Genomic DNA, 25,704 nt, shown 5'->3' with positions numbered 1-25,704 from the left:
TGCAACTAACAAGGCATGGGAAGTGCCATTTCCAGCGACCTGGGAGGCATTTACAGCCAAAATTTTCTTGTACGCTTCGCGCCAACTCATGGTGGCGCTACGCTTAGATAGTTTGCAATGCCGAATCTACAGTTTCGCCCCTCCCTTGGCAAATTCCTGGCTACGCGCCTGCTGATATTCATGTACATTATAAATTTAACAAAACTGTTGACAGCCTGCTAACTACATGGACATGGGGCCACCAACCCGAAAAAATCACTCAACCCCCCCCCCTCCCCCTTCCGTTGGGACTATTTTGCGCTTTAGGCATGAATTAGGTGTGGACTGAGAATAGCGTTCTACTTTTAGCAATGGATATACTGTATAGCTCTAGTAAGTAGTATATGCTGTATGTATGGCAACCAATCACATACATGATACAGTAAGGCATACATGTACTAACGGTGTCTTTTCATTAGCTGATATAGTGATATGGGTATCGCTCCACAGTCCACACAATAATACAATAAAAGTTAATTTCTTACTACCGGGATCGGAGCTTAGTAATTCTGTGGATCGGAGCTGATCAAAGTGTTGGACTCGCGGAAGGTCAAAGGTTATTGAAAACTTTTCACGTGCAAACTGATGGCACTATCAGCATTTTTGTACATTTAGACAGAGCCGTATATTTAGATATACGGCTCTGATTTAGAAAGGTGCTAGCGCCTCCAACTTCACGATAGTGACCCGTCAAGTAATACATATAGCTATAGGGAGCTTTCATGAGTCCTTCAATGTGTGAATACCTAGGCCTAGTAACCTAGATAAAGTTCAAAGATAATACACATTCGATTCATGTTAATTTTGTATTGGTGTGTGTACATTGCAGACGACAATTCACGTACACGTAGGCCTGACGTACGTAAGCGTGTCGAAACAGCCGTTGGTCGACGAACTGATGTAGACAGTGTAGGATATAAACCAACGTTTTACAGCTAGTTTTGGTGAGAGGGCGGCTTTACAAGGTTTGTCTTAGATTTAAAAATGGAAAGGATCACGGTGTATTAAAAGTTAGCTATTTTACTATAGTTAGCCATATTAATGTGCTAATAACTAAAGTTAGTGTCCTAGGCCTAGCCCAGTATAGTGGTGTACTCCTCATTTCGCTTACTTTTTATACATTGGCATGTTTAGCTCCATTCAAATGCACTTACTGTAATAAATGACAAAATGATAAGAAACAGGTGTAGGCTAGTTACACTTTTGATTGGCACTACAAAAAAAAAAAAAAAACAAGAAAGCTCATCAGAGCTGGTGACCAGAAGAAAAAGAGAAGGCCTAACCGGAAAGAAAAATACAATTGGAACAATGAGAAAACTATGGAAGTCACAGAAAGGGAAACAACACTAGAGAGCATTATGAGTAATACCAATACTGATTAATTAAGTGTCGTTTGAATTTTTGTTGAAAAGAACAGACTTTTACATGATTAATATTAATATCACTTGGGATGACTTGCCAAATTTTACATTTTAGCTGTTATTTAGAAGTAATTTGCCATGGTGGGTGTTATGTCGGGTAATTGAAATTAAATTAAAATTATGTGTAATTTATATAATTTCTATAGTTACTCAGACAATTGTATACAACAGTCGGAAGCAACCATTACAACACTTGTAAATTATACCACAAACACAGTATAGTATGTGTGAATATCACTGACTTTCATGTAATATGATTTCTTGTAAAGTAAATTAGTGGAAGAGTGCTTCTGTTGCCAGTGAGCAGTTTAACTAACATATTTTGCGTAATTTGAAATGGCTTCATGGTACAAAACTGTTCCGAAGACTTCAATAGCATATGAAATTTTAGAATATATGAAAGAATATTAGTAAACTTGAATTGCTGTTAAAATTGGTAGGATATCTTTAATGTGATTAAACATACCAGTGTACTTAACCCCACTTAATGCTGCCAGGATAGGCAATCATCAATAAATAAACCTGAGTATATATTATACTTGAAGATTTATTAATTTCAATTCGATCCAAATTGAAACTCACATAGCAAGCATGGTTGTTATTATACTGGCATGAAAAATAGTGTAGTTTGTATTTGCTAACATGTAAAGTAAGTTTGCTAGACGCAACTTAAGCTGGCTAAGAGTACAATTAACTTGATTGAATAGCTTAGTACAATCCTTATCCAAGCAAATAGACATGTTGAAACAACTGGGTGGCTCTCGTAGTATCATTTCCATAGATAAGAAACAACAAGTCCCAAGAACAGACCCTTGTGAAACACTGGGTGGAGACATGTAAATAGTGAGAGTAGGTATGATTAAGGTATATAAATATAAACATATACTACACTGTTTCCTATAAGTAGCTTGATAGAATATCATATATGCCTTACCATGAATACCATAATGAGAAAGTTTCATTAGAGGAATGGAATGATCAACTATAACAAACCTTTTTGAGATCAAGGTATTATCCAAACTTGTACATTGTTTCCGATATCAAGGTCAAAGTGAATCATGTCTATAAATGATTTCAAATTAAAGCGTGATGAATTAAATGATCTACTCTGAAGCGGAACTGGTAATCATAAATAGCAATGGTTATTTTTTGGAATTGGACAAATACATTATTTAGTGGTGTTCTCTAAGAGCTTATTAATGTATGAGAGCAAACTTATTGGTCTATTAGGCTGGCTTAGGCCCATACGCTGTCTCAGGTAAGGTGGCGTGAACACTGAAGCTGCTTGTTTTTCCGAAGTGAAGACTTCTTTCCAAGGTTTTTATTGAGCCATTTTTGTTAAATTTTTTGTATGAAAACCCAGCTCAGCTTAGACTCGTGCAGGTTTTTAATGGAAAAGACACTGTACTTTCAACTCAAGTCTTTCTATATCATATATATTGTTAATATTATTTCCACATCAGTTCAGCAGTTCTAATTTGTCTGTCTGTGAAGATGGCAGCTTACAACCATGAACCCAAGAGAGCCAGCAACATGACTGTCAATGAAAGTCGACCATTTAATGCAGAACCGCCGATAAGCGTTCTTCGGGAACATTTTGTAACACCCACCGACCAATTCTACATACGTAATCATGCACCAGTACCGGTCCTCAATGGCTCTGACCATGTGTAAGTTGCACCACCCTTAATGTATGTCTACACTACAGTATTATCTCTTTCCCTGTTTTGTCTCCTCCTTCACATCACAGGATATTCTGAAATCTGTGAGGGAAAAGATGTAAAGTTTTAGAAGCGATATGAGGGAGATAAAGTGAATCCGAATTCCAGCAGTTAGAGCTGCTTAAGTTTAAAGTAGAATGTTAAGTTATTATATTATGACATTATGTACATCGTACATGAAGATGGTCTTTAGAAGAGGGACCGTGAGCCATTTTAAACGAGGTGAAACATAAAAAACAATACAAAAAACAAGGCCATTTTATAGTATGGTGTCATTGATCTACAAGGAACTTTTATGCTAGATGTAGGCCTAATACTGATAGTTTTAAATTGTAAATTGCAGTAATGTACACTTTGTTAGGTACTTCAGCATGATAAGAATATACTGTACAGGTGTTGTGGATTCATGATATTGTGGTACATATACATACATATATATATATATATATATAGTTATCACATAAAGCATTGATGCTACAGTGGTAAAACTTTGTCCTTTATGTTTATATACCAAACATTACAACAGTGTCTTGCCTGAGGCAGTTAATAACAGATTGTTGTTTTCGCTATATACTAGAGTTGTACTGTAGATAAGGAGTGTAGTAATAGTTTCTATCGTTATTTCCCACATTCTAGAGTTTGCTAATTAATGAAATGTTGGTGTTCAAGTGTGTAGTGTGTCAGAAATAGACTTAGAAGCATTGTGAGTAGATAGTTGCTACACACCATTAGGCTTAGGTTGTAGCAGTTTGTTGTAATTGGGGGTCTTTTAGCTTAACCTTGTCAGGTTGTGATAGGTAGTTTGAAATTGCCACCATGTTTACCAAAGTGTAGGCGTACACAGTGGCGTAGGAAGGTACTTTTGAGTGGGGGGGGGGGGCTGAAGACTGATGGCCAGCCTTTGGGAGGGGTCTAAGAGGCGGGTCTCCCCCTCCCCTTTGGAACTTTTTTGCATTTCCAGGTGGCCTCAGATGCAATTTGGTGCAATATAGCACACTTCAGCCCACCCACTCCATTTTGTATATAATTTTGCATTTTTACCTGGCCTTAGATGCAATTTGGTGCTCCAAATGAGATTTTTTTTCTTATTTGGATATGAAAAAGGGGTTTTCGGACTTGCGAAGCGGGGGGCGGAATGATACTTCCGCCCCTCCATATTTTTCACTGGGGGGGCTGGCGCCCCCCCAGCCACCCCGGTTCCAACGCCCTTGGGCATACATGTTTGTTGCCTCCCACACATAGTCATTGTAGGGGGGGGGGGGTGTTCCAGTTGTTTGGTAGACTGCAGACACAAGACATAAACAAATGAAGGTTTGTTCATTTGTTCTACGTGGTCTGTAAGCCCATCACTGATACCCAAATACAGATGAAATGGTCAAATGCAAAACTGATCAGCGTAACCGCACTCTGGCAACCATAATAATATCTGACATAAGAATAAAGCAAGCAAACAGTCAATTCATCTACGCAGTAGACATATAGTTAGCACAGACTGGTCGACATTTGGCATCGGAGAATCTCCTAAATTAAAACCGATTGAAAATGGTGGCGCCCTACGTGAATGTTGTGTCTTTGATCGGACAAAACTTGTGTGGTACATCATTGGGTTACTCTGGGCAGGTCTGTTTGTACAAAACATTAGCGCATGTATATATGCATAGAATCCTATTCACAACACTGTGCACGAACCCATTGTCTGAACAATCCTAAATCTACTACTTCTTGCAACATCATTGAAGTAAGTTAACCAGTAATTAACACTTTGTTGGGCTGGTAGTGATAATGCCTAAGTTTTAAAGATAACAACATCATTAAAATGACAATTTTCAGGGACCATTTTGTCCCTCTTAATTGGCACTAGGCCATTAAAGAAATATTGAAAAAGCAGCCAAAATGCTGTTTTCCCGGACGTTCCATTTTCGTTGGGGCCACGGTGGAAATATTGAAAGTGGCAACGAGTGTGTCAGTAATTATGTATTGTCACGTCACAATGTGAAGAATGAAACTAACAAAGAACCCATACTTCCGCATTGTTTATACACCAATACAATCAAAGGAGATTGCCATGAGCTTACCAATTAACCGGGTTTAATCAACAACCTGGCAATCAGTACTTAACTAGTTTATAATCTGTCATCAATGAGTACTTGACTTGAAGAGGTGGTGGCCTGTTCATTAGTTGACAGACACTTTATTTGCAGCTCACTGTCATTAAAAACAACCTTCTATTTCAAGGCCGTTGTGTGAGTTGGTGTTAATCAGATCTACATACCCAATGTAAACTGACATTATTCCCAGAACTGATAAAACTTTGGGTAGTTGTCTTTGTACTTGATACACTACATATGTCAATAGTGTAACACTGACCTAGTGAACTTCACAGAGTCCAGATATCCAGATGAATCCAGATGTTGAAGTAGGAAAATAATGAGGATCGAGTTCAGAGGATGTATTATCTCCCCATTTATTAGGCTTTGGAAAAAAGCACAGAAATGTATGGCTAGAGCCAGATTCTAACCAGTAACCTCTCCAAGGGTTCACAAGCCCAGCACTCTACTGAGCTTTCAGCCCTTTTAATACTGTATTTGGTGGCAACAACATATGTATTGGCCATTTCTTTTCGGGTTTATTGATTGATTATTGATTGGCAGGTATAAAAAAAATCGCAAATTCATCGTTCAATGACAGACTCAGAAAAGAGTGAAATATGCTGATAAAAATAAAAATTTCACTTCCAGTGTGATAGTGGATAGTGATTTCAATACAGATTTGACTGCCTTGTATATACAGCTGCAGTATACAGACGTACTGATACTTACAATGTTGATTCAGTTGGATGTGTACATTACAATGCCCTATAGAGGTGTCATATAAGGTTACATGACTCAAAGAATTGCTTACGGCTGAATTAACAACAACAAATAACTTTAGAGAAGTTTAAAATTTGGGAAATCTTTCTGAGATATTAAGATATAAGGCCAATAAGTTTAAGTATGCTGTAAAATGTCAGTGACCATATAGGGCTCTCTTCTTAGCAAACAATCTCTGTGAAGTTCAGGCACTGCACTACAAACTTACTTGAAAATTATAGTAATCCTGTAATGTAGAATAATATAGGGACAGCATGTATTACAAAGTTCACAATTAAATATCTAGTTACATCAATTCACAAGACACAGCCGATAACCAAAACTTGACATTACATGATGTTATTATGTGTAGGTCCTACAGAAACATTACAATGACTCTCGCTTTACTTATAAATTTGTACCATGCTGCATAGTCATGTCATGCCCATGTTTGTAGAATTGAGTGAGTTTTAAACATTTAATCACTACAACATTCCTTCTGACTGAATGGACAACAGAAGATTTCTGGAATCACAGAATAGATCATTGTTCCCTCATTTAGGGGTAGGATCGTTCATCTTCTGTTGGCAGAAACAAACCCAGATCTGTTTGGCACTGAATTTGTTTGTTTACTTGAATGTTACACTTTATCACCCATTGGCTCCATCCATCTGGGTACCGGGTAAAGCTCCACACATCATGAGCACACTCTGTAGAGTCGCTACTTAAATTGATAGGTTTTCATTCACATAATGCAGTCACAATATAGTACATCCTATATATATATATATATATACATATTTATATATGTGTGTAGACAGAAATTAATGTTATTGAAGCGATAGTCTTTGGTCATCACAATACCGTATAACCATGCCACTTTATGGGGACAAGAAACTGATAAATTACAAATATACTATGAATAAAAAATATAATTATGGTGATAGCTCCTAAATCGAGTTGTTTCAACGTATGTACAACATTGAACTTTGTAGACCTCCTTCAGATCAGGTTGACAGTTCTCTGAGCTGTATTTACTCCCTAAAGTTTTAGTTTACTTTGTCCTGGGAGCAAACAAGGGTTAAAGAGGAGTAGCAGAGTGGGTGAAATGTGGATAAATAGAAATGGAAAATGTCAGTCAAATGAGCTGGTGAAGGTTAAGATGAGGTTTAGTGACATGAATAATTTAAATGAAATGATGGAAAGAGGTGGAATGGTTAGGTGGGAATGTCTGAAGATGAATTGATGGGTTAGTAACATTTCTACCAACATTGGATCACAATTATTTGACCAGTACAGTATGGATTGTCATGACCGAATCATATCAACACAAAACATGGGAAAGACAGAAAGAAAGGATACATGCAACCACCATTCTATGACATGGATTATCAACCAATCGAAACATTGGAAAGACAGATAGAATCTATACATGCAACCACCATTCTATGTCATGGATTATAACCAATCAAAACATTGGAAAGACAGAGAGAATGAATACATGCAACCACCATTCTATTCTATGACATGGATTATCAACCAATCGAAACATTGGAAAGACAGATAGAATCTATACATGCAACCACCATTCTATGTCATGGATTATCAACCAATTAAAACATTGGAAAGACAGAGAATGAATACATGCAACCACCATTCTATTCTATGACATGGATTATCAACCAATCGAAACATTGGAAAGATTGAAAGAATGAATACATGCAACCACCATTCTATGACATGGATTTTCAACCAATCAAAACATTGGAAAGAATGAATACATGCAACCACCATTTTAGGACATGGATGATCAACCAATCGAAACATTGGAAAGACAGAAAGAATGAATACATGCAACCACCATTCTATGTCATGGATTATCAACCAATCGAAACATTGGAAAGATTGAAAGAATGAATACATGCAACCACCATTCTATGACATGGGTTATCAACCAATCAAAACATTGAAAAGAATGAATACATGCAACCACCATTTTAGGACATGGATGATCAACCAATCGAAACATTGGAAAGACAGAAAGAATGAATACATGGCAACCACCATTCTATGACATGGATTATCAACCAATCAAAACATTGGAAAGAATGAATACATGCAACCACCACTTTAGGACATGGATGATCAACCAATCGAAACATTGGAAAGACAGAGAATGAATACATGCAACCACCATTCTATGTCATGGATTATCAACCAATCGAAACATTGGAAAGATTGAAAGAATGAATACATGCAACCACCATTCTATGACATGGGTTATCAACCAATCAAAACATTGGAAAGAATGAATTCATGCAACCACCATTTTAGGACATGGATGATCAACCAATCGAAACATTGGAAAGACAGAAAGAATGAATACATGGCAACCACCATTCTATGACATGGATTATCAACCAATCAAAACATTGGAAAGAATGAATACATGCAACCACCATTTTAGGACATGGATGATCAACCAATCGAAACATTGGAAAGACAGAAAGAATGAATACATGGCAACCACCATTCTATGACATGGATTTTCAACCAATCAGGCACTTGAGATAGCTGTCTGCGCTTGTTTATGATTGGTAACGCCATTGTTTATGCTATATGCATGTCGGTATGGCATCGAAATACTTTTTGATTCCATGATTTATAACGCTAGATATTGTGTCTATATCCCTTATGTGTATTTAACAGGGTCACAGTGACTGGGTTGGTTCCATTGGACTTGAAGCTCACTATGTATCAACTTGAGCATGACTTTCCACAGGCTACAGTTATGGCCACCCTTATGGTAAGTATGGCTTGTCATATGCAACTAGTGATGTTTGAAGACAATAAGTGATTCCTAAAGATAAGTAGTGACACCTTATGCTTAAAGAAACATAGTGATGCCTAAGACAAATAGCGATGAAATAAAGACAAATAGTGATTCCTAAAGATGAGAAGTGATGCTTACAGATATATAGTGATGCTTATACTGTAGATACATACATAGTGATGCCTAAGACAAATAGCGATGAAATGACAAAAAAGTGATTCCTAAAGACAAGAAGTGATGCTTATAGATACATACTGATGCCTTAGAACAAATAATGATACATGAAGACAAATAGATGTTTGTGAACAAATAGTGATATCTGAAGACAAGTAGTGATGTCTAAGAACAAGTAGTGATGTCTAAGACAGATAATGATGCTTGGAGACAATTAGTGATGTCTGAAGTAAAATGGTGATGCCTGAAGATAAACAGTGATGTCTAAAGATACTAGGGCATTGACTGGACATAATGATGTCAAGGATATTCCTTGCATTTGTTCACATTATATGAACAATGTGATAATTCCAGCCTGCAATCTTTTCTTGTTCCTTGACAGTGTGCAGGCAATCGGAGAACTGAAATGTCAAAGATAAAGAAAGTAAGGGTAGGTATTCCTGTATTAAAATACTGTAGTAGTAACAGCAGGTCATATTGTGTAGTAGTACATGAGAAAAGAACTATAACCTTGCGGTCTCTGCCTGACCATCGTCATAAATGCACCGGCTCGGTAAAGTTTGCATATCTTATAGTTTAGCACGTCAATCGTAGGAGGCGAATTGTTAACTCGGTCAAGGTTCTACATACTTTGAACATCTTTCCTGTTAGTACCACACAGTCTTGGTAGGCATTTTATTCCCTCCCCTTCCGCATCTTATTCCCTCCACCCCCCCAAACAAAAGTTTGCTAACACTCTCATAGTTTGCAAAACCCTGATGAGTTATGCTGACATTGGTCTCTCAGTTTTATCCGTTGTGTAAATATGATGTGAGGTCAGCTAGACCATTTGCAACTTGTGGTTTTCAAAATTACAGTCACTGCAATACCCGGTCGACCAGTTTAATACCCTGAGGCATTTCGTCATCTAAAACCTGTCAGCAAATTACAGATAATATTTCACCTAACCTCCATCTTAAAATGTGATGCTGATTATTGTTGTTATTATAGAGAAGCCTCATTTACTATATATGTAGAATGGTCAGTGTCTTGTCCATCCTTCATGTAGAAACATGAGAAACAATTTCTTAAGCCTCTAGGAAAATACTGTTTGACACATGTAGCCATTTTTTTGTTTTTTTGCCAGCTAGCTGATATCTGGGTCCAATAGTCATGACCTCGATGCATGTCTCCTTAACAATAATACTTGGGCCTGTGAATTTGGAGATGGTTCAAATGAATGAAAAATTGCATTATTTTTAATTGATTTGTATCGCTGGCCCTCTCTCCCAGAATTGGCAGTTAATGTGTAAAATCTATCACTTAATTATTCAATATCATTTGAATACTGTAGTGCAATGTTATGCTTTAATTTTCAAAACCAAACGTCGAAAATTGGGAGCCGGACGTCTGATAATATCTATAACGTAACTTTAACGGTTACTAGGTACTTGTATCACTATTTGAACTTGTATTTGTCTGCTACCTGGTTATATCTCTAGGGAGTTCCTTGGGGACATGCTGCCATCAGTAACGCCATCTGGAAAGGTCCTCGACTCCAAGATGTCCTCTTAGCAGCAGGTGTGCATCGGGTAAGTCACCACAAATTTACATGTGTGCATAGGGTAAGTCACCATATTGCCACATGTTAGAATATTCTGTGATGTAACAAGGGGTAGAAGAATTAAATAGCTGACAGTATTAAATTTTGAAAGTGCAACAATGTTGTCTGCTAGAATCTGATCCCTATAGCTGGTATTCACCACTAGCTACCATGACCCAGTCCACAAATTAAATTCTCCTAACTCATGAGTTATGGGGGGCGAGGGGGGCGGTTACAGTATACTATAGTTATCACAACAACCCGCACACTGCCCACAGTGCTCCACACAAACCCTGACGGAAGTTAATTTCGTTTTAGCTGTGTGGGGAGTAGGGGCCATTAGCTATGTAATGTAGTTCATTTGGAGACTTTAAAAAATATAACCGACCTGCCTTTTACACTTATCTCAGGGATTGTCTCTGGAACATGATTATTATGATTATCCTTCCCTCGGCAGCGACTTTTTCTTCTATGTCAGCATTCGGTTGTGTCCATTTGTATTTTGTTCCCTCTTTGTTTTTCAAGCTTGAATCCATTTGGGATACTCTTCATGTTGAATTTGAGGGAGTAGATATCTGCAAGGACAACAGAGGATATGGTTCATCAATTCCAATGGTCAAAGCAATGTAAGTGCTTTCGTTTTTGTCTGGAAGAAGCAACAGTTTTACTACATTCAGCGGATTTCACTTTCCGAAACCGATTTACATAGAGTATAATATTATACGTAAAGTCAAAGCAATTAAAAGCTAATTCATAGTCACACAATATGTGAGTACCAGCATCTCCCCACTGATTTCCGGGGTTTTCCCACTTGCGGGTGGTCTTGATGATGGCCGTTTGAAATGAGAATGTACGTTAAAATGAGAATGGCGACGAAGGGAATTAATCAGTCAAGTCTGCTCTTGCAAGAACAACCCTCAACAGTGTTTATTGCTGATCATAATACTGGGCTAGTAATTAATAGTACCAGGACTGATATTATAGCATTAATTAGGACAATATTAGTAACTATTCTTTATAGTACAGGTTGTTCAATGGGATATATGAATATTTAGAGTGTCGTTACAGCGGTCACGACAACAGATCTTCTCGTTGTATGATAATAGTTTGCTTCAAACTTGAACCGGAACTGTCGAGCACGCGTAGCGCATTGTTGAACTTGACGAAGAAGAGAAAATTTCCTTCACAAATAATTTCCAACGATAGTCAATTGTTCTGGCAAATGTATCGCTAATTGGGCAGCTTAGTCACAATCTGAAATGATCTTTTATAATAAGAAATAAAAACAATCTTGCACTATGAACTTTAGATATCTGATGCTTCTAATAAAGTCGTACCATGGGGGACAGGAGGGTGGGGGTAGGGGAAGGTAACATTTTTTTAACTATCACTCTGTTATTTCTTAGTTGTTCATGACAATTATCTCCACGGCAGCATATAGATCAATAACGATGGTTGCATTTTTTACATCCTTTTATGCTGTATGGTCAATGCTTCAATCTATACTTTTTTATTTCATGATTCCCATTGTTTTTGTTTCTCTCCTTCTGCTGTTTCCTCTCGCAAACTGTATTCTCAGGGATCCCAAAGGAGATACTATACTTGCTCTACAGGTAACATATATATAGATATCATAACATATCATATTACCAGTGTTAATCTTTTGTGTCATTGATCAGATTGCTAGGTTTGATAAAATTGGCGATCAAAGTTTCTGTTTTAAGTATGAAGCTGATATACCTACAAGAAAACTTGATTTTGTTATTTTTTCTTGCTAAGACTAGATGAGAACCATAGGTTTGATAAGAGTTTACTTACTAGTAATTTTCCTTAGCCGATCTTGAGTACAGATGAATGTTTAACATTAGATATATAGCCAGACATTTCCCATTAATTAAAGCCTTTATTATTTAATTAATTAAAGCCTTTATGACTATTTTTTTCTTCCTTTTGTTTTACTATTCCCTCATCCACCTTTTGTAATTCTTTCATAGTTGGTCTGCCTGGTGTAAAATTTTATAAAGTGTTCATCTGGCTGACAGCGTATATGTAGTGGAGTCCTTATCTCTCTTTGTATATTTATCCCTTTCAGCAATCTGTTTACATTGAGTAGTCAAATATTTGTACAATTCTTTTAAGTGAATCACAGACTGATGTGCTTTGTCTTTACTAGAATTGTCTATTAGTAATGAGGATGGGTTTTAATTATTATTTATAAGTACAATGTTAATATTGCTCTTCTACTGATTTCACACTTTCATGTTTTAGTATAAAGGTCACTTTTATCAAAGACTTAACTTCAGACCTCAACATAGATATATGAATAACGAACATTGGAACGATAAGAACTTTTGAATGGCAGACATCAATGACTAGGAGAAGTTAGACTGTATGTCAGTAAATTTCTGAAAATATTGGGAAATTGGAAAAGATTGGTGGTGAGGTGGTGTGCGCAAAGGTATGGTAGCTTGTACAAACCACAGACAAGAGACAGTAGAATTGCTAACAGTTGTTATGAAGCTTTGAGCAGAATAATAATAATAATAATAAATTACATTTATATAGCGCTTAATACAGTGTTTCAAAGCGCTTAAACATATGACATCATATTTTTCATACATGTGAGGTATGTTATCTAAAATCATAGATAAATATCAAAATAGTTTATCAATGTTTATGTGGTTACTATTAGAATGATGTCTTGTAAATGAAACTGTAAGTTTGTTTTAAGCACCAACGTTCCTTTTTTTCCCCGCCTATTACCTTCTCCATCTTTGTTTTGAAACCCAGATGAATGGCCATCAACTTCCAAGGGATCATGGATATCCTGTGAGGGTGATAGTGCCGGGCTATATCGGTGCAAGGTATGCACCCATTTATTAGTCACTGTCCCAGCTGTGTATTGTATTATTACTTCTGCTGCAATTCCCCTTTACTCAGTGCATAGCATTGGCATCTTCTCTGTTTCAGTCGACAAACACCTTAAATGTCGTCAGTTTTACCCTCCAAATTAAAGCCGGAAAGGTCAAGTATGTATCGGTGACTCTGTTGCAAACCTCAAACAAGCTTTTATTTACTGCCGATCTTTTTGTTGATTGTTCCCGCTGAGACTTCCCATTGTCTAACTTAACACTCCACGTGAACTGTGAATCTCGTGAAGGATCACACTTCCAGGAAATAAATGTTTTGAAAGCCTTTGTAGCCATGTTTACATACTCTGGGTGGCAAGGCTAATGACCCTTGTGACCCTAGCAGTGTTTATATTGGATATTCCGGTAGCATTCAATGTCTTACTTTTACAACAATTCTGATATTCCAGTTAGAATTAATATTACAGGTAATGCAAACTATGAACAAACAGTTTATAAACAGGCTGGTCCAATTTCGGCCTGAACTTTTTCGCTGTATGATAATAGTGTGTGTGGCTCCGGCCAGATCTACAATAATAATCTTTGCTTGATAATTTGTCAAATCTGCCTGAAAAACCCTCTCAAGAAGGTATTGCTACTATAACTTAAATTCAAGTAACATCCTTTTCTAAAATAAAATCAGCTAAAAACTTGTTAAAGTAAGGAAATTAATCTTTTAACTTATTTTATACAATGCTATGACAGGTTTGAGCTACCGTTATTATGGTAATTTGAAAAGGGCGGGAAAAATAGGCGAGATGAACAAAACACGCAGAGAATATATTCTTGAGTCATATGATAATGGGAACTGTCTGCAAGCTAATAAGTGAAATTGGTGGCAGTATATAAGAATAACCTAATCAGAGTGGGCAAATACAGGAGGTATGAGGTCACTACTAAAAATGTAAATTATAAAACTATAAATGTAATTTTTGATAAATTGTTCTTCTGTGATTTTTGGGGAACTGCAAAAATACATGTTGTTAATGAAACATTCTGATTACTAAAAAATGTTTTTTCCAACATGTAGTACCTACTTAATAATGTAAACAATGATTGTTGATCTTTTTTCCCCTCTTTCACTACAATTTTTATTTACAACTCATGAAACAGGAAGAACTTATTCTCCTGTCCTGTTATTCTTTACTGATTTTTCATTTCTGTTGGCCGTAAATCCGGTCCAGCCATACCCAACCGTTGGGTCTGGCGCATCACAAGTTTACGTCATTTGATATTAATTGTGAATCTTTCTCAATGGCTGCACCCATGTTTCATTTCACAGATCTGTCAAATGGCTTCAAACCATTCGAATCCTGAGCCATGAATCGACAAACTATTTCCAAGTGAAGGACTATAAGCTTTTTCCACCTCATGTAAGTTATATCACAGTATGCTTAAATAACTTGTTCACCTCATGTAAGTTATATCATAGTAAGCTTATATAACTTGTTCACCTCATGTAAGTTATATCATATTAAGCTTATATAACTTGTTCACTTCATGTAAGTGATACAATGCAAAATTTTTCGATCTTATGTTAGGTAATAATTAGCCACAAGTTTCCAAGTGTTGCAAAAGAATTTAATGGTTGGAAGAGGGGGGAGGTCGAATTCCTTAAAATTTGTGGGACACAAATTTAAAGTAGTGGGCTATGCAAATTGTGTTTCTTTGATCAGTTGTTATATGTTATAGCTTTGACTGATATAATTGGGTCTCCTCTGGAAAGGCCTGAGAGCCCCACTTGTGTCTCATATCTTAAAAGTCGAAACCAAGTAGTCAGTGCCAACACACACAAGGTGGTCGTACATCTAGCTTTTCTCTCTTTTGAAAAAAAAAAACACATTATAATGGTCAAATTTACTTACAAAGGCAGCAATCCTGTCTGGGTCTGGGACGGCTGAGTCTTGCGTCAGCATGTGATCAGACCACTACTCACTTTGATTCTAGGTTGACTGGGACGTTGTGGACAACTGGTGGGACAAAGCACCACCCATCCAGGAGATGTCAGTACAAGCTGCAATTTGCCAGCCAGCAGATGGGGAAGCCATCTCACCCGCTGGGAAATACACCGTTAAAGGATACGCCCTGACTGGCGGGGGTAGACGGTCAGTTGATTTTACATCTTCAAAACAAAATAGACACTCAAGTATTCACCATCGCAATGTGAAACTTTAGTGTTGCAATTTGATCTTTGGGTGGGAGAAGCTGAGGGGTGGGGGGGGGAGGGGATTAGGGCAGATAAAGGGAAGTACCCGTTATTCTTTGCCCTGACTCCTTCACCTTGTCCTCGCCTAATCTGATAAACTTCTTGTTGAGATAAAATCAAGTGTCCTTCATCTTATGCACTGCTTCTTCAGTCAATCCTGGAAATCACTTAAATCTATATTTACTCTTTGTTGTTTATCAACTTGTTAGTATTTAACCTGTTTATTTAAACCTATAGAATCGTTACGTACGTGACCTGATTGGTGTAGATTGGAGTGTAATACTGTTGTATGGTGTTGTGTGACTATGTCTTACAGTTGTTAATATGTACGTGACCTAATTGGTGTAGATTGGAGTGTAATACTGTTGTATGGTGTTGTGTGACTATGTCTTACAGTTGTTAATATGTACGTGACCTAATTGATGTAGATTGGAGTGTAATACTGTTGTATGGTGTTGTGTGACTATGTCTTACCATTGTTAATATGTACGTGACCTGATTGGTGTAGATTGGAGTGTAATACTGTTGTATGGTGTTGTGTGACTATGTCTTACAGTTGTTAATATGTACGTGACCTAATTGGTGTAGATTGGAGTGTAATACTGTTGTATGGTGTTGTGTGACTATGTCTTACAGTTGTTAATATGTATTTATGTGTTAGTATACAAATTGTTACTGCAATGTTAACATTTGCCATATCGTTAAAAGAGTTAGATTATTTGGTTGTTGATCCTTGCCGCATCGACCAAACATTCAACCCATTCATGATAATTGCAAGTGCTGGCAGTGGGAGACCTGTCTCACTTGCAAGGAAATGAAGTGTTTTGAGTGCCATTTTGAGTATCCATAAAATACCAACAAGAGTATTCGACTGATGTCAGAATGTAAAAACTGAACACAGCTATGCGGTATAGAACTCAAGTTTTCTCAGCATTTTGCAATCATATAGTGTTTAATGAATCATTCGTGGGCTCTAAATCCAAGGAGTTTCTGTGGTAGATTTCTTATGCTGGATGCGAAGTATGAAGAATATTGCCTGATCTTTGATGAAAATATCTGTGTAAATGCTAACAAAGCTTAAAACACACCTCAAGCAGCAGAGGATAAGATATATGCGATGTTACATGCGAATATGTTGAGGTCCGGTGAAAAACTGTGCGATGTGATTTTACTCAAATCGAATCGCTTGTTGATAACTACTATATTTTTGCTTGTTACGTTCCTTCAGAATAACAAGGGTAGACGTTTCGTTGGATAACGGATCAAGTTGGGAGACAGCTCGATTATTTTCGGATCTTCACAACCAGAAAACTGGCTCACATTTGACAAAATGGAGTTGGGAATTTTGGGAGTTGCCTGTGATGTCTATGCCAGCACCCTGTACAATAATATGCCGTGCATGTAAGTTTCCTCTCCCATATTTACAAGATCTGGTTTGCTGTCATGTCGCATGATGATGCACCAGCTGTTAAATAGTCTGAGGTTTCCTCATTAACTGGAAAAACAAACATACCTTACACTTGGGAAAGTAGAAGATAACTCTTTGAACGCCTCTTTTTATATAAAGGTTTGACTTAACATTCATCTTTGTATGTTAGACCAGAGTTTCCTTTTATGGGGGGGTGGGGGTGGGTTAAGGGGAGGACAATGGGAATGGGGAGGGAAAGGGTGAATATTACGAAACAGTGATCAATTTTACCTTCAAACAGGATGGTAAGAAAGCTATTGAAATGAAGATTTTCAAAACAAAAATCCCCCCCAAAAATATGCAAAAATAACAGAAAGATTATGAAAGGAAGTTCAGGTGAGCCATAAATATGTGTTAACAATATAATGCTTATTTTAGTCACCAAGAAGTCAGAACATGCATTTATATTCTAATTTTATTTCTATCAACTGGTGGTAAAATGTTAGACCCCAATGTAGTTTGATCTTTAGTATGAAAAAAAAACAAAAAAAAAAAAACAACTGCTGCTTTTGAAGTATGAAAATTGTACCATAAAGCTGTTTTTCAATTTTGTATAAGGTATTGATATCGTCAAACAATACAAGAGATGGTTGTTTAAACTTTTTCAAAAGAGAAACTTAGTCTGTGCACCAGGGTAACATTTGTGTGATATTGGAGATATGTGCATAATGCTAAGCAAACTGGTCAAATTGCTATACCAGTCTCAAGATGTAACACTGCTATGTACACAGAGACAATAGTACTTTAAGGTAGATATAAGGTAGATATAATCACAACTTAATTTAATTACATAAATATAGACCTACTTTACAGCCTAAATAAGTCCCAGAATGCACCACTTAAGGTAGGAAATTCAATTTTTACATGGGACTCACCCTCAATGATCTTGGCCATAACTCATTTTATTTTCACCCCTGTAAATGCTTCGTACGGACATGTGGAGAGAATGTTAACAAATTTGTTAACCCTCTTTCTTTTTTCCTCTTCCAGGGGATGAGTCTTGCAATACAATGCCAGAAGACCTTAAACAAATTTGGAATCTACGAGGAGTAATGAACAACTCATGGGTGAAAATCAATGTCAGAGCCCTGTCTAAAGTTTAAAAATACCAGCAGCTGAAAAAGAAGGTCAATTTCAAGATGGAATCTATGTATTTCTACTTGTCAGAATTATAAAAACTATATGAAATCGTAGACGGGCCTTCCATTGAAAAAATATGAAAGGACAAAGGCGTTTAGTAGTTTAGAATATTTATCCTCTGCCGTCATAAAATGCTCATACTTGCTCTTAAGTGTCTTTGGCCTTTTCCATCGATAGGGTGTTCTGCTATCATAGATCTCATCTCCTCAGATACAGACTTTAGAACAATCCATGCATCTCTTAGCGCTTTGAACTCAACTCATTTGTATACTCATGTCTTTTCGGCGTTGGAATCCTGTCTGTTCTCTTTGAGTCCATCTCGAAAATCACTCTACCTCATTAAATTGTTAAAATCAGTTGTACACCCGATACCCTCCCTTTAAAATCAAACGTGTCATACACAAACTTGTAATACATGAATTATGAAGGCACACCTTTTAGGTTTCTGGGGAGGGGTATCTTTCTGTATTCACCCACTCCTGGTTTTGCTACTCCTGTAAGTGTATAACCTCAACTTGTGTCTTCACCTATCCTTACTTTTTTCAACACTCTGCTTGGGACGTACAATTTTAGTTCGTGTAACCAGTCTAGAGGCTGCTTCCTTTACCTATTATTGATAATCTCTCTGTTTGGGATGAACAATGTTAGTTTGTGTCCAGTCCAGTTGTTGTTGGAGGAGAAACAATGTTATAGCAAGTCATAAAAGGATATTATGTACTTTTCTAATGAATTTTCTTTCTTTCATTTTCGGTAGAGTTATTTATCCATCGTTTGTAGCTGAATGCTTGAAGCATAATGTAAATTTAGCCTTATATTATTTTGCCAAAATAACTAACTCATTAACATTTATAAGCATAGCTGCTCTAAAGTCTCAAAATTTGTATTATCTTCCAAAGAGGTCAACTACAGTTAGAAATCATCTAATGATTATGTTGTAACTTTCACTTTTCTTTTCCTGAAATTCACTCTTTTGCTTTTTAAAAGTAACTTAAAGGAAAGTAAACAATGAAATCATTTATATCATATGTTAATCTTTGTACTTATTGATATTTCATACTTGTTGTGATGGACATGCACATCAGTTTCTACACAGTTCTGGACTGCTACAGTTTTGTGTGTATATTATATGTATGTCTTTGTACTTATTGATATTTCATACCTGTTGTGATGGACATACATATCAGTTTCTACACAGTTCTGGACTGCTACAGTTGTGTGTGTATATTATATGTATGTCTTTGTACTTATTGATATTTCATACTTGTTGTGATGGACATACATATCAGTTTCTACACAGTTCTGGACTGCTACAGTTTTGTGTGTATATTATATGTATGTCTTTGTACTTATTGATATTTCATACTTGTTGTGATGGACATACATATCAGTTTCTACACAGTTCTGGACTGCTACAGTTTTGTGTGTATATTATATGTATGTCTTTGTACTTATTGATATTTCATACTTGTTGTGATGGACATACATATCAGTTTCTACACAGTTCTGGACTGCTACAGTTTTGTGTGTATATTATATGTATGTCTTTGTACTTATTGATATTTCATACTTGTTGTGATGGACATACACATCAGTTTCTACACAGTTCTGGACTGCTACAGTTTTGTGTGTATAATTTCTATCAGTTGCTGCTAGTGTTAAGCTGAGACTAAAGGTTGTTGGTCATGTTGGAACTTGCAGCTACAATATGAAAATCGATATGGGGTAACCGATTTTCTGGGTGTCTTTTATCCAGATCCTGGAGTATCTGAAACTCAGTCATTGGTATTTGTACCATACAGCCCCATGTGAAAGTCACTGCAGTTCAGTTACTTCAAATTCCATATAAAATAACTAATACAATGGTTCTGCTATTGTCATCACAAAAAAAAAACAGAGAACCTTTCCTGTACTGAAACTCTGACTTTAGGCATGTTACTTTTAGATGTAATCTACTCAATAAAATACACGTTACGACGGGTGCTTAGGGTTCAAGGGCCCTGGTTCACGAGTGAGAGCTGGGCTTTTTTACCTTTCGATTGAAGTGCCGCAATGGACGCAGAGCCATAAATGTAACATTTGAGAAAACACACCATGACTGTTTTGGTATTGAACTGGGCAGTTAACTTATCAACAAGAGAAACAGTCTGTGAAATAAAACAAAACAAAGCGTCTGCATGTCGTATTCAATTATTCAAGCAAACACATGACTGTCAGTGGTGATCCATAGGCTCAGAATCAACCCTTGGGGGCCCCTGGACATTTGCGTTCAATGAACAGCCTGGCACCGCTGAATACACACTGTGCTATCTAGAAACACTACTAAATGGCAACTTATTGAGTGAAGACCTCCAGGAAAGTACTTTTTGGAAACTTCTAGCAATTGTGGCGTGCTAAAATTTGGGGCCTATACTGACTACATTTAAGGATACGTGTCCTTAGTCTGTTTTTGTTTCAGTTTGCTGATGAGGCCCTCTATTTTATATATTTACCTACACAGGGTTTGTATTCTTTCTTTTTGCTGTACATAAACAGTTTGTTAACAGTTTAATTTCTCTCTCGCTCTCTCTCTTTAGAATGACTCTGTGTTAAAATAAAATGTTAATGTATACAAATGACTTTTCTCACGACCCAAGTCAGGACCGCCTTAAAGGAAAATCTGTAACTTCACCTCACTGCACAAATGTGACTGCGTCTATAGTGATGTAGGTCTGCTTTCCTCACGGACGAAAGTCTGCAGAAACAAAATGAAAACTGCAGAAGGAATTATTCAACACACTAATGAGCAGTAGCTATATTTATCTTGTGTTCAGAAAGGAGATTTTAAGCTCAATATTTGAACACCGTGGTATGTGGACAGAAGAAGTATATTACACCGTTTTAGTCTATATCACGCTGGATACCTCTTTGCTCTATCGATTTCCTAAATTTATCAGGCCTGCGATGAAGGACGATATAAATGCGTTCCCCCATGAGCTGATAAATCAAACACCTCTGATGACGTCATCAGAGTCACTCTCCACAGCTGGTATAACATGACACGTATTGACGTCATCAAATCATCGATCAGCTCCGAGCAGGATTAGCACAGGCGGCCAATGTTTGCAAAGATTTGTAGGGTAAGTTTACTCACTATAGTTGGCTGTCCAAAGACGCGAGTATTTAAGGAGGCAAATCGTTATAACTCACAGATATATGATGGTGTGTTACTCAATGTGCAGTAGCTCACCACGAAATTAATTACTGTCGTCTCTTTATTAGACTGGGATGAATTCTCGTTTCTCCAAAAGTAGTAACATAACTTGAGCAAGTATATCTGTAATCACGGAGTTATATCTACTCACTGAACACAAAAGAATAATTTCACTTTAAGGTTGGGGGAAGGGACGGTGTCTTGTGTTTGGTTTTCTTTTACATTTCTGTCGTTTGATCGAATCACATGATTTTAGTAGACCAATAAATTGTTATATGCCTATAGAAGGTGTAAGTGAAACCATTGTTAGACTGCAGATCATCCAGTCAAAAGAAATATTCCAAATTATTTTGTGTGTAACGTCGACTAAGCAAACTAAAAATCGGACAGTGTCGTCACAGGAGTGTTGACAGGTGAAACAGGTTGTGGCTCATGAGAGGGGGATAGACGAGGTAGCCAACTTATTCAACGATATTCATGTTCATTTTCTTAGAGTATAGTATATTTGTTTTAAGCGGGGATGCATGAAAGGTAGTAAAGCAGTTCCCTGTATGTATCCAACCCCGGGCTCGGCTGTCACAGCCACCACCGCTCTAATACTTACACCCGCACACTTCCCGCACTCTATCTTTTAGAGCCTCTGTCTCTAAATGGACTCTATCGTCTTGTACTTCTTGACACAACTTTCTAATCGTAGTCAGTGAATGGACGTGCATGATAGGTAATTGTTTGCAAACGATTCAAGCGTTTTAAGTGGTTTCATATAGATTATACTGGTTCAGTGTGTTTGTTTGCTAACAATTACCGTAACTTCCGAAAGCGTGCCATCGTCCGCGGATTTCCAACCAATGATTTAATCTATTGTGCAAACAGTCACGGTATACCCATAGTGTCCACGTATATAGCAGCTCCCTGGCCCAGGCATCAAAAATAGCCAACACTCCTATATTGTTCTATATGATCCTACTGTTCAGAGTAAATTACAGTGAAGTGTTGCTTGTGTATGTTTGTATTGTATTGGGGGGGGGCTATAGGGGGGGGGCTCGAGATAATATCGAACTGTCAGGATAGTAAAGCCTACCGCAACTTAAATATACAATGTTTAACTGATTGCATAATTGTCATAGCAACGTAAGCTAAATTAGTGAGCGAAAATGTTTTTTTCATGTGAGCACTGAGAAACGTAATGAACCATTCACCTTAAGGTGACATGCAGACGTCTTAGATTTCCAGGGAAAGTCCCCGGATTAAAAGTGTCCCCGGAAGTTCATGTACTGTCTCCGATCATCCCCAAATTTGTAAAAAGACCCAGTATAATGTGAATTTGAATTAAGAAAACTTTTTCTAGAGAAACTCCCGAAGCTTGATCGAGGGTATAGGTCTACGCTGATGTCAAACAGATTGAATGGCTCGAATAATCAGTATAATCAGTATTTATAAATATACGGCTCTGATAAGAACTAGTTCCAGTTTATACTCAGGGGCGTATCCAGGGGGGGCGCAACAGGCGCGCGCCCCCCTATTGGCCGTCACCAAAAAAAAAAAAGTTTAGCAAAAAAAAAAAAAAAAAAAAAAATTGATGACGACCTTTATGTGAGATGTCGGTGATCGCTCAACCCCCCCCCCCCCCCTCCCGTATGCTCTATTTTTTGTTTGCCAAAAAAAGGTTCTGGCGAAGTTCGGCGGCATAATAGTTTTAGAAACATAGATGGTAATTGTGTTTGTATTATCACTATAAACACTAAATGACATGCCAGCCATACTAAATTGTGCATTTTGTGTCCATATTTACTGGAAATGTTGCTTATTATTAAGGTCGAAAAATGGATCACATATGGCCATGGGCGGCGATCCTGGGTGGAGGGGGGATATATCCCCCCATGAAAATGGGTGGAGGGGATGTAATGCACCATATCACCCCCCCCCCCCACCAAATGCCAGGGATAAGAATATTTTCATGCCTACATTTATGCATCTTCGTTAATGTACGGCTCTGTTTTAGCTTCATTTCTCGCCTACCATAAACGCAGTGCGATCTTTTCAAATAAAGCGTCTTTATAAAGCAAAAATAGTTGACTGTAGGCTTCATTGGCCCTATAACAACAAAATGTATTATTGCGCCCACGGTATTGATATAGTACATATATGCACCCTCATAGTATTCATATAGGCCCTATAGTAGGCCTACACACGTACATGTTCCCTCGAACAGCTGAGAATCTCATGTAACCAGGGTAATGCTTAATACGCGTTTCACCTGGATGCCCTAGCAATCGGTACCTAGGAATGTAACCATGTGTAATTGTGTATTGCATGTGTATAGGCCTATAATAGCCTGCATGAGGCCATTTTCTTCATCGAATAATATAACAGAGCTCTCGAACATTCTAACGTTGCGCCTGAAACAAGATTGACAGGGGCAATTTTCCCAAAATAACACCCGAAATTTAAAAAAAAGTATTTTGAATCCTGATTATGAGATATTTCGGACATGACATCCTTATTTTAAAGTTGGGTATATGCCGCTTGGAAACCTCGGGAAGTGCCGTTTCCGGCCATCTAGAGGGTTTGTTAATCCCAAAATTTTCTTGTACGCTTCGCGCCAACTCATGGTGGCGCTACGCTTAGATAGTTAACAAGGTCATATCCCCCCCCCCCCCCCTTACTCGGAAGTACGGATCGCCGCCCATGCATATGACACCATTTTGCATTTCAACCCTTCTTTGAAAGCAAAAATTGTACACCCCTCCCCTTAGACCCATCCCCCAGGACGGCGATCATTCATGCCTGGCGCCCCCCCCCCCCCCCTATTGGAAAATCCTGGATACGCCCCTGATACTGATAGGAACATTAATAAGAACGAGAGCGTTATTATAATATGTGAAGGGCGCCCTCTTTAGGACAACAGTACGCATAAAGAAAATTCAAAAATATTACATACAGGTGGATTTGGAAGTGTATTTAAAAACTTTGTTCTATGTTTCTCGTTTATCCCTCTGTTTACACATATGAATCAGATAAATCCATAAACCTATCATGCTTGGTTAATACAACAGGTAACCTGGACGGCATTTTGAACCTTCCAATAATAACAATATCATATTGAAAATTGATTATGTAAGTGATATATTTGAATGACGTCATAGAGTTGCCGCGTAGCTTTCAATGTGCGCCTTTTGTTGTTGTTGTTTGTTTTAGGATGATGTAGTTAGATACATGCATGACGTGTTGATTGGGAAATATATTCTTTTATTACATCATGTTTGTTAAAAACAAAATGAAAATGAGCCAAATTTTGGTGTTTCATTGGCGTGTACATATATACGTAAATGTTATTGAAGCAGATAATTATGGTATAATTGGATAGATCAATATCTGCTACAACTGTCATTTGATTTGATCTTGAAATCAAGGATCTGAACAAACAAACAAAACATATATAATAAATAATAAAACAAAGTATCTTAAATTATCAATCGTTAACAAGTTAGAGCTGTATATGATGACAGCCCAAAGACTGAAATTGCACAAGCGATACTCAACAGTTTTTCGTTTATAGGAGTATGAACATTTCGGACAGCATCTCTACGTTGATGAGTAGCGGGGTTGTGTATGATGTCACGTGACAATTTTCGATAACTAACAGATGTATAGCTATGGAACCTGTCTAGATTTATCTCATATTTGTGTACAAGATCCTGTCATGGCACTTGCCAATTTCCATATCATGATCATTTAGATTTTGAGCTAGAAGAGGAGCCACTCTCGCATACGGAACCCCAACCCTTCCATCCCTCACTCGGAGTAATATCAACATTTAACCAAATATTTTCTAATATGGTTGATATCACCATCAATTTCCCACACCATCTGTACTTTAAATTATGCTCTATCACATAAAGGCAGAAAAAACTGATGCTAACTAATAATATGCTACAAAAGCATTATTACATTAGGTCGTGTTAGCTCTATTTCTGATAATGAAACGCACTCTTTCACGCAAGACAACTGTTAGTACAGTAGGTCATTTGATATAGCCATATAAACAAGGAAAGCTGTACTGAAAGAGCGCCGTACAATAGGCTTCTGGTTACGTTAGATTGACGTCACACAACAGTTCATTCATTGATAACTGTACTGATGTAATACGTACTGTCGTCTGCATTCACCTC

At 37.3% G+C, this 25,704-nt stretch overlaps 1 protein-coding gene across 1 annotated transcript; it reads left to right on the top strand.

The window, feature by feature from the left end:
- The first annotated feature begins 690 nt into the window (after positions 1–690).
- Positions 691–20,890, top strand: LOC139967035 (uncharacterized). The gene is made up of 12 exons (XM_071970657.1): positions 691–1,004; positions 2,924–3,130; positions 8,740–8,836; positions 9,420–9,467; positions 10,519–10,608; positions 11,145–11,245; positions 12,199–12,232; positions 13,410–13,483; positions 14,811–14,901; positions 15,476–15,633; positions 16,963–17,135; positions 18,193–20,890. The coding sequence occupies exons 2-12, from the start codon at positions 2,955–2,957 to the stop codon at positions 18,303–18,305; spliced, it is 1,155 nt and encodes a 384-aa protein (XP_071826758.1). The 5' UTR covers positions 691–1,004; positions 2,924–2,954; the 3' UTR covers positions 18,306–20,890.
- The last annotated feature ends 4,814 nt before the right edge of the window (positions 20,891–25,704 follow it).

Source organism: Apostichopus japonicus, chromosome 4 (assembly GCF_037975245.1).
Source record: "Apostichopus japonicus isolate 1M-3 chromosome 4, ASM3797524v1, whole genome shotgun sequence".
Lineage (NCBI taxonomy): Eukaryota > Metazoa > Echinodermata > Holothuroidea > Aspidochirotida > Stichopodidae > Apostichopus > Apostichopus japonicus.
This window is presented reverse-complemented; position numbering and strand designations above follow the sequence as displayed.